The sequence below is a fragment of the Cannabis sativa genome, chromosome 6 (assembly GCF_029168945.1).
Source record: "Cannabis sativa cultivar Pink pepper isolate KNU-18-1 chromosome 6, ASM2916894v1, whole genome shotgun sequence".
Lineage (NCBI taxonomy): Eukaryota > Viridiplantae > Streptophyta > Magnoliopsida > Rosales > Cannabaceae > Cannabis > Cannabis sativa.
Genome location: NC_083606.1, coordinates 6,498,662 through 6,515,418, shown reverse-complemented (window position 1 = coordinate 6,515,418; position 16,757 = coordinate 6,498,662). Strand labels below are relative to the sequence as shown.

Here is a 16,757-nt window from a genome sequence, read left to right as displayed (position 1 = left end):
GAGGAGAATCCTGTTGTTGTTTACCCAAATTGTTAATGATTAATTACTATCCTATTCTTGGAGTGAATGACAGATTATGAAATAACCTAGCTCCTTTCAGATCTTCTAGATTCTAAATCACATGTTATCTAATTAATTCCTTAATTAAACTAACATGAAATCAGCATTAAGTAATAATCTACTCGTCACATAAGTCATGTAAATACTTTCGTTTCACATAGAACATCGATTATCTTAATTTTAGCATTCTCAATTCTCACTTTTCAGATTTTGAATTGAGATCATAGAACATGCACAAGGTGATCAATCTTAAACATGAAATTAAGAACAAATTAAGATAATTTCACACACAAGAATTGAGGAATGGTAATTAAACATTAACTAGGAAAACATTAAACAACAATCATCATCCTCCCTAAATGGGAAATTTAGTTCAGAAACAAATCCATAACCATTCCTATAGCAATATTCAACATAAATAAATTAAAGAGGAATAAAGAAAAGAACTGTTTGAGGATGAATTCTGGATCTTCACTTGAATCTCTACGCTCTTCCTGCCGCTCTCAGCTGTGTTTTAGGGTTCCAAATCGCTCTCCCTGACTTCCAATTGCAGTTTTCTATTTATACTTGAAATTTAGGGTTTGATGGACGAAAATACCCCTGGTCCGTACGGGATCTCGCCGCGGCCACGCTTCCTCTCGCCGCGGCGAGAATGTGCCAATTTCAGCCTCTCTCTGTATCTCGTAACTCGCCGCGGCGAGCCTCTTCATCGCCGCGGCCAGATATGCAAAAACTCAAAAATTAAGTTTTTCTTCGGCTCAGCACGTCTTTTAATGAATTTCTGCACCCGAGACCTCTTTTACTCCAAAGAACCTGAAAACATAGAAAACAAGCGTAATTCCGTCCCAACACAGCTAAAGATGCACATAAATTGGATCCAAAACATAGGCTAAAAATAGCCTAACAAACTCCCCCAAACTGACTCTTTACTCGTCCCCGAGTAAACTAAGACTAAACTAAAAAAAACTGACAATGATAGCTGAACTTTCCAACAATTTAATTGTTACCACCACCTGCACAACTTCAATCCATCAATAACCAGAATTTCAACTTGCCAACTCTAAGAACTAAGTTGAATGTGCAATTTACAAGTAAGTAATTCATACAAACATAAAGCATCGCAATTTCCATCAATATCACAACTGTTCTAACTTTCCAACATCCCACTAACACATGATCAATAAGTTTGAATGACATACCTCTCTCCACTAATGTTGACAAATTTCTATTTGGAATCAATAGGTCTTTTTCGGTTAGCATCACATGGCTTAGGTACATGGGTAGGTGAGAAGTCATTTAGGCTATACTATACCATAAGCACAATTATACCAAACAAACCTAGACAATTCTTTTGCTTTCTTTCCATATATCCCAAAAACAGAAATAAGAGATTGCAATTTTTCTTATGTGTGTACCTCATAATTTTCTTAACTTTTTTTTTCAAGAAGACACATTTTTTTTTTCATAGGCACAACACACAATATTATTCTTTTTTTTTTCTTTTTTTTCAATCTCTCATTCCTACACTTTATATTTTTTTCACTTACAGCACTTATTCCCCCCAAACTTGCTTCAAGGCTCATGGCATAATAAGATATGTTCAGGGTGAAAAGAGTTTAAGATAACGAATTTAGCTCAGTTAAGTGGTGAAAAATTTTTAAAACAGGCTAAGGCTCAACTTTGGGTATACTATGGTAAAAAAATTCATAGGCAGGCTTGAAAGGCTCAATCGTTCCAAAGAAAACTTGCCTAGATCACTTTCCAAACAAAAATCATCAAGGATTTCGCTTCAAGAGAGTATGTCAAACAAATTCTATTCCATGTTCAATCAATCATTCCACAAACCAAATAGAACAGAGGTGATACGTGAGAATAGCAAATGTTTTAAATCTACATGAATCACTTCCTAGCACACATCCAATTTAATTCAAACAGTTGCAAGTCAAGCACACAGTTATGTTTTAATCCATTGCACAAGTGAATAACAACAATTCAATCAATCTTTCAATTTAGCTATCACACAAGACTAAAAGAAAAACTAAAACAAACTCAAATAAAATAAAACAACTAAACTGAAACTGAAAAATTTAAGTCTCCCCCCCCAAACTGAAATGCACATTGTCCCCAATGTATGAAAATAAACCAGGGTGAGAGAAACTTACCTGAGCCCCATCAGAAGGGGTTTGGCGGCGGTGGAGGTGGTGGCGGGTAGAATCCACCTCTCGCATCCATGAGGGCCTTTGTGCCAAACGAAGAAAACTGACCTCCAATGTTGCAAATTTTAAAGCTTTCCTTAGATTGAGAGTCACCTACATATTTCCCACACAACAGTCTTTTCATACGTCGTCGAACAGTTCGAAATCGTTCTTTGGACTTCCCTTTCGTCTTGTTGGTAGTGACTTCTCGACCATCCTTTACAACTTCCAGTCGACAACAAGTAGGAATTTCAGTTGCAGCAAATACTTTGAAAGTCTCTTCTTCTTTTTGAACACGCAACTTTAACTCCCCCTTCTGTACATCAATTAATGCTCTTCCCGTTGCTAGGAATGGTCTTCCCAAGATGATAGGAATATTCTCATCTTCTTCCATGTCCAGTATTAAAAAATCAGCAGGGAAGATGAACTTACCAACCTTTACCAAGACATCTTCAATTATACCTCGAGGATGAGTCAAAGACCGATCTGCCATTTGTAAAGTAACTGTTGTGGGTTTGGCTTCCCCTAATTTTAATCTTTTGAACATTGATAGGGGCATTAAGTTGATACTGGCTCCCAGATCACATAAAGCTTTTGTATGTATAGAACCCCCTATTGAGCATGGGATGTTGAAACTACCCGGATCTTTTAGCTTGGGTGGTAGTTTCTTTTGTAGGACCGCACTGCACTCTTCGCAAGAGCCCTTTGTCTCATAGTCTTCCATCTTCCTCTTCTTTGACAAAATTTCCTTCATAAACTTCACATAACTTGGCATCTGCTCTAGAGCTTCAGCAAAAGGAATGTTAATGTGAAGTCTTTTGAAGACTTCTAGAAACTTGGTGAACTGCTTGTCTAGATTGGTCTTTCGGAGTCTCTGAGGATAAGGTATCTTCACATGATGATCAATACTGATTGGTGGAGACTGTTGTGGTGGTGCAGGGCTATCAGTAGCCTTCTTTTCCCTTGGTGCCGGCGTCTGTGCATGTTGATCCTGAACCCCATCTTCAACTGGTTGCTTGCCATTAGGTCCTTCATAACTCTTTCCACTCCTCAAGGAAATTGCTTTACATTGCTCTTTTCCTTTTGCCTCACTAGTGCTAGGTGAATTTCCTTGAGCTTGGTTTGCCACTTGAGTAGACAATTGTTCCATTTGAGTTTCTAGAGTTTTAATAGAGGCTCTAGTCTCCATCATGAATTGGAGCAATAAATCAGCTTGGATATTGGAGCCACTAGGACTTTGTTGTTGGTTTTGTTGGGGCTGATTTCTCTGCTGGTAGAACCCCTGTTGGTTGTGCCCATAATTATTATTTTGGGAGTAGTTCCCAATGGCTTTTGCTTGATCCATTGGCACATTATCCACATCTCGCTCGACACTGCGAAAAGTGATGGTTGCCTCCACATATCTCACAAATAACTTGGGCTTGTTTAGCTTGCCCCGCATCGCCTTTGTCAAGGCCTCAACTTGAGCTGTCAATTTTGTGATGGCATCAACCTCTAGCACACCAGCTACTTTCTTAGTTTGACTCCTTTCAGTTGGCCACTGCTGATTATTTAGAGCCATCTCCTCCAATAGATCGTAAGCCTCATTAGCACTCTTTCTCATAAAAGCTCCACCAGCTGCTGCATCTATCAGAGTTCTAGTGTTACCAACCAACCCGTTGTAGAAATTGTGAACCAGCATCCACTTCTCTATGCCATGATGAGGGCATTTTCTGATTAGATCTTTAAACCTCTCCCAAGCCTCATGGAGAGATTCATTATCTTGCTGACAGAAGTTGTTGATTTCACCTCGCAACTTGGCTGACTTTGCTGGAGGAAAGAACTTTGACAAAAATTTCGTGGCTAAGTCATTCCAAGTGGCAATAGAGTTGGGTGGCAGGGAATTCAACCAGCTCTTGGCTCGTTCTCTGAGTGAGAATGGAAACAGTCTCAGACGAATGGCATCATCACTAACTCCATTGACTTTAAAAGTCTCACACAGTTCCATAAAGTTCGAGAGATGCAGATTAGGATCTTCTGAAGGGAGTCCACCAAACTGGACTGAAGACTGCACCATCTGGAGTATGGCAGGTTTGATCTCGAAGTTATTCGCATCCACTGCCGGTGGCCTGATACATGACTGCACTCCAGTAAGAGTAGGGAGAATGTAATCTCTCAAGCTACGGCCATTAGCTTGATCTTCAACGGCACCACCATTATTACCGTTATTTGGAGCATTCGCATTCACATTAGCAGCCATGATTTCTGATGTTTCAAATAGCTGCTGAAACTCTTTCTTGCCTCTTGTTCTTTCTGTTTCTCCTACAAGTCTTCTCAATTTCAGGATCAACTGGTACTATGACTGCTTGTCCTTCACGGCACATACACTTAGAATTCCTGAAATAGATAGAAACAATCTTGCAAGAACAGATTAGAAATTAGCAAGAAAAAAAAATAAACCAAAGTAGAAGTTAGTATAATTTTATGTAATATCAATCTTTATACAATTCCCCGGCAACGGCGCCAAAAACTTGTTGCTATATTTTTAATCACTACGCAAGTATACGCAATCAAGTAGTAAATCTCACACAGGTGAGGTCGATCCCACAGGGAATTGGATTAAGTACTACTAAATTATACTTATGATTCTATTTGGTAAATCAAAAGCAATTATGAATTAAAAGCAGTAAAATATGAAAGAAATTCAGAAAACTTAATAACACACTTTAAAGTTGAGCAAGATGAGGCAATAGGGAGGAGAATCCTGTTGTTGTTTACCCAAATTGTTAATGATTAATTACTATCCTATTCTTGGAGTGAATGACAGATTATGAAATAACCTAGCTCCTTTCAGATCTTCTAGATTCTAAATCACATGTTATCTAATTAATTCCTTAATTAAACTAACATGAAATCAGCATTAAGTAATAATCTACTCGTCACATAAGTCATGTAAATACTTTCGTTTCACATAGAACATCGATTATCTTAATTTTAGCATTCTCAATTCTCACTTTTCAGATTTTGAATTGAGATCATAGAACATGCACAAGGTGATCAATCTTAAACATGAAATTAAGAACAAATTAAGATAATTTCACACACAAGAATTGAGGAATGGTAATTAAACATTAACTAGGAAAACATTAAACAACAATCATCATCCTCCCTAAATGGGAAATTTAGTTCAGAAACAAATCCATAACCATTCCTATAGCAATATTCAACATAAATAAATTAAAGAGGAATAAAGAAAAGAACTGTTTGAGGATGAATTCTGGATCTTCACTTGAATCTCTACGCTCTTCCTGCCGCTCTCAGCTGTGTTTTAGGGTTCCAAATCGCTCTCCCTGACTTCCAATCGCAGTTTTCTATTTATACTTGAAATTTAGGGTTCGATGGACGAAAATACCCCTGGTCCGTACGGGATCTCGCCGCGGCCACGCTTCCTCTCGCCGCGGCGAGAATGTGCCAATTTCAGCCTCTCTCTGTATCTCGTAACTCGCCGCGGCGAGCCTCTTCATCGCCGCGGCCAGATATGCAAAAACTCAAAAATTAAGTTTTTCTTCGGCTCAGCACGTCTTTTAATGAATTTCTGCACCCGAGACCTCTTTTACTCCAAAGAACCTGAAAACATAGAAAACAAGCGTAATTCCGTCCCAACACAGCTAAAGATGCACATAAATTGGATCCAAAACATAGGCTAAAAATAGCCTAACAGTGGAGCAACTTCGGGTGAGTATGGGTTCCTAGGTCTAAGAACAATAATAGGTCTTGCCGCCAGGGTAGTTTGTATCCCCTGAGGGGCCTGTATAGTTAGAGCTAGTATTACAGGAGCTAGCGGAAGGCCTACTCCTTGAAGAGGATTTATGGCCCTGTGTTGTCTGGGAATAAAGAGTTGTTTGTGCGCAACTCCCTATTCAGGATAGATAACTAGTATCCTCACCCAATTAGATAAATGGCCATTCCAAACTAGTCCTTCGATTTAATCCTTCAAGTAGTCACATTCATTCGTCATGTGTCTAATATCATCGTGGTATTCACATCTTTTGTTTGGGTCTCTTTTTTGTCTTCCACCTTTGTACATTGGCGAAGGCTTTTTGTAATGGACAATATTACATGTGGCCTTATAAACATTCTCACGAATATTAATCAGACTAGTGTCCTTGGAGTATCTTGATTCTTAAGTCTTTCTCTTCTTTGCAGATTCATTTTAATGAAAAGGAGTCACGAAGTGTAGAGAGATAGACAGAATGGAACCTACACAAGAAGAAGAAGTTGTGAGCGAACATGGGCGATCCGTGACAATCCTCCATCTAGTTTCATTCTCTTCTCTTGATTTCTTATGCTCTTATCTGTATCTGTTTAATTATGGATTTAATTATGAGCTAAACTCCCTATTTAGAGATGTGATATATGTTGTTTGAGATTATTTCATGGATTAATATTAGTTAATTATTCTTTTTTTCCTTGATTGTGTGATTTATTCATCTTTGTGTTTCATACATGTTTAAGCCTGATCACCTTATGCATGATTCATGATCCTAATGTGAAATTTAAAAAGTGAATGTTAAGAATGCTCTAAATGAATATACATAGGTTTTGATGTGAAACATAAGTATTTACCTAGCTTATGTGAATTTTAGATTATTGCTTAGTAAAAATTGTATGTTGTTCTATCTTAGAGATGCAGTAGTATGCAATTCAGGACCTTTATAATCTAAAAAGAGTTTAGGTTAATTTATAATCTATCATCACATAAGAGGGAAAAGAATGGTTTATTAGTATTAACAAATGAATTATCAAATTAATTGAAATCATATCCCTAATTTCACATCTATTGTTAAACCTTTTATTTGTTTGTTTTATTTAATTTTTTATTTAGTTTCAAAATTTATTTATTCGATTGCCAAATAGAAACAAGAATTCAATTTATTGGTACGTAAATACAGTCCTCGTTGGCACGACCTCACTTACCTAGGTATTACTTTTTAAAACAATGCGTATACTTGCGTGTTGGATTTTTCACAACACCTAGTGATTCCGTTAATCAGGACAATGGGATAGAAGAACAGTTCTTCGAAGACAGTTGTTATACCTAAAATTCGGCTATCAACCAAAAGCTAACACGTGTACTTCAAGAGGAATATGAATCAACTCAATGATTATAATATTAAATTATATTATTAAATGCGACTTAAATAACTCGTCTTAATAAATTACAGTTGATAGAAATATTTAAAGTCGATGTCACATAAGCGCATGTGAGATAAGAATAATAACTATTAACAGGTACAACTGACGAGATAATATGTCCATCTTGGGATAGACAAAGTATATAATAGAAGTGGTCAAGACAAGATAACAAAGAGCTTGCAACTTATTGACCCACATACTTGGGAGTAAGAGCTTGTAACTTATTAATCCACATATTTGCGCATGGAGAGAATAACTAAATTCATCTAGCTCGCCCTCTATATGTTGAAGTAACTACCTCACTAATACCATCATGGCAAAAGAAGACTGCAAGGAGCAGTATACCAATACTTAGCATTTTTCATATAAAGACGGTAAATAAGGACAACTCAAACAGCGAGAAAAAACCTTCATAGTCAGCATAACCGTTCAAGGATAAAGACAAGAGAGTAGTTGGTGGTTATTAAATATTATCTTATGTGCATGAAAATGAAACGTGGAGAATGTCCACGTTTCATGAGCAGTTATAAATGATTAGATCCCAAGAAAAAATAACTGTCACCCTATACACCTATAAATTGGGACAGAATCCAAGATAAAAGGGATGACAAATTTGAGAGAAAAAATTATCTATTAGATTGAAAGAGAGAACTTGTACTTTGTATCAAGATTAATCATTCATAGTAAGATGGACTCGTGGAGTATGTAGATTTTAACTACAAAATCATGTAAAATATCTGGTGTTCATTTATTGTTATTATTAACTATGTAGTATATTGATTACATAAAAGGTTTATATATTTAGTTAACAAAAATCTGCGTTAACAACAGTTGGTCCACTGTAAACCTTTGAAGGCGCATTGACGCCAAATATGAAAAGGCTAAAGGAGAGAAGGTGAGGCCACATAAAAACGACCTAAGGAACCACTTAAACGGTAAGGCTCGCAGATGCAACTTTCGAGATAGTGACACAAAAATGTTAGAAGAAAAAATCTTTGCTTTGACAAAGATCGTTCGGAAGCAAAGTGGGGTCCTCTCAGGTTCGGAGGATAAGGACCCAGTTTCGTGTGTCAGACGGATCACGGAAGCCCCACTACCTGAAAATTTCAAGATGCTACAGATAGAGTTATATGATGGCCATATGGATTTTAGGACCCACCTGTCTAAGTACAATAAGATGATGCAAATGGTGAGAGTGAGTGATGATCACTACTAGAAAAATGAATTTCAGTGACCCACGTTGAGGGACTCTAAAACTGTTTAGTGACACTTTACTACATGTCACTAATGAGGGTGACTGGAAAGCCAGTTTTTAGTGACCCTTCAACGCGTGTCACTAAACCATTTTACAATCACTTATTGCACGTCATTGTAGGCATTTAAAGTCGAGTTTTGTCAGACTGAAAAAGTAACAGCAACCCCCCAAAAGCGTCATTATATCTTTTCTTTTCTTTTTTATTCTTTATTATTATTTTGCAGATATAGTTACCTACAGAAAGGGCACTATATTATTTTTTTTTAAAAAAAAAAAAATAATATTCAATTCTTTTTAATTCAGATTTTATAAATTAGTATTTTTTTTACTTCACTGTTATTATTTTTATTTAATTCAATTTTAGGGTAAAAAGTATAGATTAGTTAGATTGTTACCAAATTTCATTTTAAAAAAAATGATACCAGATTTTTTTAAAATAAAACGTAAAGAAGTAATTTTTATGAATATTAATTCTATATAGAATAACTAATCAACTTCCTATATACTTCCATCTGAATCTTTAAAAATTAGAGAAATAAAGTGCTCATAAGATTTTTATATCAAATGAACAAACACAAATACAAAATTCAAACAAATTACAGTAAAATATTTTCAATGTATGTTGATTTGAAGCAAAAAGAATAGATAATTATTTAAAAGAAAATACAGCAATGTAAACCAAGAATTATGAGTATGAGCATTTGAATAAAAAAACATTAGAAAAAATAACTTAGTCCCATTGATTCAAGTTTCGATCTCCATCCCTTACTAACTGCAATCCTTGAATTGACTAGCGCGACCATTTTTTAGCCCAATCGTTACAGATTCTCCATCGTCTTTAGAGAAAGAATCAGACGCAAATTCAACTAGAGAGAGAGAGAGCGAGAGAGAAATCACCATATAACATAGATTTATACACAAATAAAAGGAAAGATGATAAGAGACGAAGATCTCAGCTTCTTGCTCCATTGAAGCTGACGGTCGTCGAAGACCCAACCATCGCCTAGGTCAATCTCTTTGTCATAGTCGACCAAGACAGACTTGAAAGCACTGATGCTCCCTTGCCGTGAGAAAACACTAAGCTCATCTTGAACGTCGATCTCTCTAACGTTCCCTTGTAATCGTGGATGACGAGCCAGAGAGATGACAGTAGATCGTCTGGAGACGACGATCGATCGTCGAGATCCTTATACTGGAGAGACAAGGCAAAGACGACAACAATTTAGTGAGACGAAGCTTGGATGTCATTCGTCGGAGGAAGGCTAGTCACCAGCAGTGAAGAAGGAGAAGAAGAAAGAGAACAATCGCGCGTGCCTAATTTCTTGAGGGAGAAGAAGAAATGACACTATATGACAGCTTAATTTTTTGTTTAAACAAACTAATAGGATTTCGTGTAAACCCTTATTACCTTTTATTTTTTATTTTTTTAATTATTAATAAAAATACATTAATGTTACAACTTTATTTTTCTTGTTTGTTTTTTTTTTCAAAAAAAATTATGATTACGATTTAGTGATGCACTAGGTGGGTGGGCAAATACTTATCCAATCATACCTAACATGTCACTATATGTCAGTATTTTTCAAATTAGTAAAAATTCAAAAATTTTGAATTTTACTTTTTAGTGACCCTCTATATTTTTAATGATCCTCTATATTTTTAGTGACACACATTATAAGAGACTAATATCGAACAATTAGCGTCTAATTATGCATGTCACTAAAAATTACTCCTAACTCTTTAGTGACTCGTACTTTTATGTGGGTCACTAAATAGTGTCACTAAAAGGCTAAATTGTAGTAGTGGATGCTAAGTGTCTCTGTTTTTCATTAACGTTGACCATGTCTGCTAAAAATTGGTGGAAGAGATTGGCTCCCGAATCAATCCATAGTTGGAAGGAGTTACAATCCACCTTATTTTGGAAACAATTTATAGCCGCGAGAGATTGTAATATGGAAGTTGGATCACTCACCAACATCAAGTAGTAACTAGGTGAAAGCCTGAAGACCTTTATTCAAAGGATGATGGAGGCAGCAACAAAGACCAAGGTCAACGATGACATGAAACTCGTAGCCCTTCAGTCTAGACTTACAGTTGGCTCCTTGTTATGGGAAGAGATGCAAAGGAAAAGGGCTGAGACCTTGTCCGAGTTCATGTCCAAGGCACAAGGTATCATTAATTTGAAAGATGCTCAACAAGCTTTTGGAGTCCCTCCGACTTTGACTCTATCCACTTCAACACCAAGTTTCACCCTGCAAGTTCCACGCTCTATCAAGTCATGTCTCAAATTTTAATCGCAATTCTAAAGCTATCGACACCTAATTTCACCCCAAGGGTGTCACAAAAATAAGCTATGGGTTACCCACAGTGGTACCGCCGAGCTCCAAAAAATGGTCATCATCACCACCAAGAGCTAATTTTTACTGTTAGATCATCATCTACAGTCTAAAATATCTAATTTGTATTTTTCCTATTTTTGTGGGCTCCTTTACCTATAAAAGGAGAGCTCCCTAAGCTCATTTTTTACTTTGAGAATACTACCCACAAGGTCAGAGTTTCTCTCTCTAGAAATTAGAGTTTCTGACGCTTAGTCTTTTTCTGTAACATCATCTCGTGAGAAATAAATACTTAAAGTAGACGTAGCTCCATTACTTTTGCGATACAGGGAGTCAACAACTATAAATTTAGTGTGTCTCTCTTATATTACTAACTACTTTTTCATTCTCACCAATCTAGCGAGCGGGTATGGCTTAGAAATCTATTCGAGATTTCTGAGTCAACATCGACTATATGATATACAGTGTCCTGTTAGGCGAGAGTCAAAGATATCACTAGTCAAATAGAGTAGTGAACTCACCTAATGAACATCATTAGCAACTTTTTATTCGATCGAAAATAACTGAAAAATATTTTTTTTTTATTTTCATGAGCTTCACCCATTATTTCAATATTTAAAAATTTAGACCTAGCAGTCATCTTAGGAGTGAATCTACTAGAATTTGATTAATAAACATCTATCTTACGAAATATAACGGTGTTAAAGTTATTTTGACATACCCCACCCTTAGGGGGACAAAGTCAATGCGTCTCCAGTAGCCTTCAAAATAAAAATCATGTTATATTAACAATAATTGAGAATGAATATTTTTATTATATAAGTTCATTATTTTTAAAATAGTATTTTTATTCATTTATTTTAATTATCTATTTATTAAAATTATCAATTTAGGTACTAAAAATTAATATCCGAATTATTTTTATTTTAAATATAATTTTTAATTAAATAATTATTAAAATTATCAATTTATATATGTAGTTCAAAAATAAATTACAAAAAATTATTTTCTAAAGTATAAATTTTTAAAATAAAATAAATTTTCTATAAAAATTACTAATTTAAGTAGGTCTAAAATTAATTAACATTAATTTTTTATTTAATTATAAAATTTCAATAAAATTATTAACTTTATTATTATATAAAATTAATTTCAATAATATATTAATATGAGTTAATATTTGTATTAGATAATTGATATCCAATGAAATATTTTTTTTATGTCCAACAATGTTGGATATGAAAAATTCTAGTGTTAAATATTATGTACAACTTTGATGGTAATAAAATGGGATTTATGTATGCTTCAATAAACATGTCTTCAAGTTTGATAGGTCTGGGTGCTCTTCTTCGAAACTCCAATAGGGAGATAATTGCTGCTATGACAACATCAATCAAAGGGCGTCTAAAACCAAAAGAAATGGAGGCTTTGGCACTATCCTGGAGTCTCAAAACTCTTCTTCAACTTGAACTATCAGTGCATCTAATTGAAACAGACTCTCTTTTGGTTGTTCAAAATTTGAAGAAGTCATCTACAAATCTCTCAGCTTTTCATGTCATTCTTAATGATGTTAACCTTCTTGTGTCTAATTTCCCACGAGCACAGATCTCTCATGTTTATAGATCTGCTAATAACGAAGCTTATTTGTTGGTTAAGTTTACTCTTAGGGTGGATACTGAATGTATATGGTTGAAGGAAATTCCACCTCCACTTATGACTGTTATGTAATTTGTTTCCAAGTTAATATAGTAGTCTTTTCTCAAAAAAAAAAAAGGGATTTATGTAGTAGCATAGCAGTAAAACAAATGCATATAGTGCAAAGAGAGACCTAAAATAAGCGACTAAATGGTCACTTGTAATACAGTAATTTAAGATTATTGAGTAGAAAAAATAAACACCAATCTTTAGTAAAAGTATTAAATATTATTCTAAATGTAATTAAAAATAAAAAATTTATGAGCTATTTCACTAATTACTAATTAAATTTTAAGATTTTAAAGACTCAAAATTCAAATTAATAATTAGCTTTAAAGGTGCACAAACATAACAATCTAGATAAGTAATAAGTACTTTGAGTACTCTTCTTCTTATTAGTAATTATTATTGATATAAAATCATTACAAACACAATTATAATAAATATATGGTTTTTTGTAATCCATGATTACAATCACTTCCCGTGCCCGTTACCACCGGATCCCGACCCGGCATAAGAACCTGCAGACGAACCCGCTTCTGACCCGGCACCACCACCCGACCCTGAGCTAGAAGAAGAGGAAGAGGAGCTCGAACTCGAAGAAGATCTGGAGCCCGACCCGGATCCAGAACCCGAACCCGCTCCAGCACCACTTCCACTACCTCCACCACCACCTAAGCCAATCCCTATCCCAGTTCCAATTCCAATGCCAACTCCACCAAGGTCCAACCCTAACTCCTTTCTTGCCACTATTCGACTCTCTGATGACTCCATCAACAAGCTTGACATCACAACCAAACCAATAAACCACACACTTCAAGGATCCCATAATTCTTCTTTTTGTTAACCAAAAAAAAAAGTCAACGTTTTTTCTTCTAAGTAGGGATAAATATTATTGTAAGTACGTAGTGTGTGTGTTTTAATTAGTTTATGATATAGGAAGAATGAGAATTATGGAGGTATTTATAGAAGAGAATATGTATGAGAAAGCGTGTTTATAATGAACTATAAATATAGAATTTTATATGATGGGACATGTGGCATGCAAATTATGGTTACACGTAAATATGGGAATAATATTTTTACATACGTGAGAATTAAGGATGATCGACATGTTTTTGAGTGGAGATGTGATCATGTGTATATATATATATAGGCAGCCGACCCATGTTTTCATATCACACTACTTTAGAATTCCACTTACTCACTAGTGGACTATCATAATGATTAATTGCTACGCTTCACGAGTCTAAGTTTTTACTGTACAAATTCATTATGATCCATATATATTTTATTACATTATATCATATGTATTTGAAGTACTATACATACAATTACGTGTTAACAGATTTGTGATGCAATTAGCTAGAGCTATATATATTGTGTGGTACAAATGTTACAAGAGAATATAATATTGGACGATGATTATCATTTTGTGTAAACGATTGTATTTTAGATATATAATATTATGCACTATATCGAGAAGATAATTCTAGACATAATATACTTAGGGTAGTGGAAAATAATCATTGTGGTACAAAGTAAAGCTAGGCATGATATACCTAGAAAATTCTAGAATATATATGATCGATATGTGCATGTATATGTTATACTTTGCGAAGAAAAAAAACAAAACAAATTGGTTAAATATATGTTTATTTATTACATCTTGCAATTGTGTATAATTATTATTTCCAATATAAAATCTAATTATATAGCTATACATGATCTTAATTAGAAGATTAATCAATATTAATTGTACCTACAATTTAAATAATTAAAATATTATTATTGAACACCAATAATGTCTGGGTACCTCTAAATATATCGTTTTATGACTTTTTAAAAGTTATTACATTAAACTATATGAAACCCGATACATATATTAGATTAATAGAAGAGCGCTAAATACCAATACTAGTATTTTTTTAACATTCCTATTAGATATCACGAGGTGGTATTTTAAAAATGATTAGCAATATTTTACAAAAATTATCATGTAAAATCATTTGAAATTTAATATTTAATTGTACCAAAAATAATATAACATAGGTATTAAGTTCATTTTTGAATATTTATATATCATTAGATATAATAAATTATATGGAATTAATTCTATCTTATAAAAAATATATAAGCAATTTTTTAGTGAGGACATGGCAACTCCTTTGGCCCTTTATTGTCCAATAATGGTTGTTAAATAAATCTTAAGGAAATTTTATGAACACCAACCTTAAAATGGATGTACTGATATATTTGTTATTTGTTTTGGCATTTAAGATAAGTTTTTAGTTCAATATCTTTTTTTCATGGTTATGTATATTGTAATTATTAAAAATATTCTACAAAATTCTAAAAAATTTTAAAAAATTTAATACACCAAAAATAAGATTCAAACAGTCTGTTGCATGTGTGATTTTTTCTATTTTGTATGCTTGTAAATAAATTGTTTGAATGCTATTTTTTATATACTGTAAATTATTTTAAACTTCTCAAAATTTTACAAAATATCTTAAATAACTAATAAAATAATAAAAAATGTACGTGCATCATTTTTTTTAGTGCATTATACAAGAACCCTAAATCATATTCTTATGGGATATTTCTTTTTTCTTTGGTGTTGGTACTATTCAATCAATCGAGCTAAGGTCTCTATGTATACTCCAACATAAATATGTATATTATTTAAAATAATTAAGTAGCTTCTGTCTTAAACCATATGCTTGTACTAATATATATATATATATATATATATATATATTGAGGATTATTAAAAATTGAGATAATGTTGGTTCAAAAGAAAATTGGGAAATGTATATATAAGAAATGCTACAAGGTAAATCGTGACATTATTAAAATAATAAAAATTACAAAATCATACTTCAAACATGACATAGAGATAGATATATGAACGTATAAAATTTTATTACTCCAAAGCTATAATTGATAGAGACACTAGAAAAAAAATACATAAAGAAAAGAAAAACTACATAACATTTCAAATAACTGCATGACTATAGTAAATGTTTCTCAATATACACTAATTTATTAATTATTAATTTATGCCACACAAAATAGAACATTAATCATATATAATACATGACTATTATAACAGAAAATGTGACATTTTATTCTAAATTATTTCTAGCTTTATTAATTCATCAAGCATACATATATATCTTGGCATTTTCTAGATATCAAAATTCAATCACTGCCTCCTCCACCATAACCCTCACCATAGCCACCTCCTTCGCCGGAGGCATCACCGGTTCCAGAGCCACCACCGCGACCAGAACCTTGACCACCACCACCTCCAACAGAACCACGACCACTCCCTTGAGCCGACCCGTGTCCTTCGCTTCTACCCGATCCAGGCCCGGCCCTAGACCCAGCATGCGACCCAGCTCTAGAGCCAGCCTCAGAGCCCGAACCCGACCCGGATCTTGACCCAGCATATGACCCAGCATATGAGCCCGCTTCAGAGCCTGCATCCCCACCACCTGATGAGCTTGAACTAGACCCAGATGACGAATAGGAGTTTGAACCGGAACCCGACCCAGACCCGGATCCAGCACCCGCTCCTGAACCGCTTCCTCCACCCAAGCCTAACCCGATACCTGCTCCGATCCCAACTCCAACACCGCCTAGATCCAGACCCAGATCCTTCCTTGCAACCCGGCTTTCAGATTCATCAACAACCAATAACATTCCAACTAGTAGAACTAGAAGAGGAAGTGACTTAAATAAAGCCATTTTGAAAATGAAAATGTCACAAGTATTAGTGTAATAAGGTTCCAAAAGCTTAGAGAGTATATATAGAAAGAAAGAAGAAAGACCTAAAGTTGTATTGTATGATATGATTGAGTTGTTATAGAATATTTGAACAATCTCATCACCTATTTATAGCTGTTATTTGTGGAGGAATGATATATATGCATGTGCATGTCACATGCATAATATAATATAATTTTTTCTGTTATGTCCAAAAATTTGTGGCTGAGAAATAAGGGAGTAATTAAATAAGTTGTGTGAATGAAGATT

At 34.3% G+C, this 16,757-nt stretch overlaps 2 protein-coding genes and 1 non-coding gene across 3 annotated transcripts; 1 reads left to right on the top strand and 2 right to left on the bottom strand.

Annotated features, from left to right (window-relative positions):
- The first annotated feature begins 3,946 nt into the window (after positions 1-3,946).
- On the top strand, positions 3,947-4,053 carry LOC115724251 (small nucleolar RNA R71). The gene has a single exon (XR_004013051.2). It is a non-coding gene; the product is annotated as a small nucleolar RNA R71 (small nucleolar RNA).
- Positions 4,054-13,005: 8,952 nt separating this feature from the next.
- On the bottom strand, positions 13,006-13,695 carry LOC115695647 (uncharacterized). The gene has a single exon (XM_030622702.2). It carries the CDS (start codon positions 13,503-13,505, stop codon positions 13,191-13,193), a length of 315 nt encoding a protein of 104 aa, XP_030478562.2. The 5' UTR covers positions 13,506-13,695; the 3' UTR covers positions 13,006-13,190.
- A 2,017-nt stretch (positions 13,696-15,712) lies between these two features.
- Positions 15,713-16,615, bottom strand: LOC115695646 (glycine-rich cell wall structural protein 2). The gene has a single exon (XM_030622701.2). It carries the CDS (start codon positions 16,467-16,469, stop codon positions 15,921-15,923), a length of 549 nt encoding a protein of 182 aa, XP_030478561.2. The 5' UTR covers positions 16,470-16,615; the 3' UTR covers positions 15,713-15,920.
- Between the last annotated feature and the right edge of the window lie 142 nt (positions 16,616-16,757).

Coding starts and splice junctions, on each gene's coding strand:
- LOC115695646 (XM_030622701.2), bottom strand. CDS start 16,469: ATGGCTTTATTTAAGTCACTTCCTCTTCTAGTTCTACTAGTTGGAATG.
- LOC115695647 (XM_030622702.2), bottom strand. CDS start 13,505: ATGTCAAGCTTGTTGATGGAGTCATCAGAGAGTCGAATAGTGGCAAGA.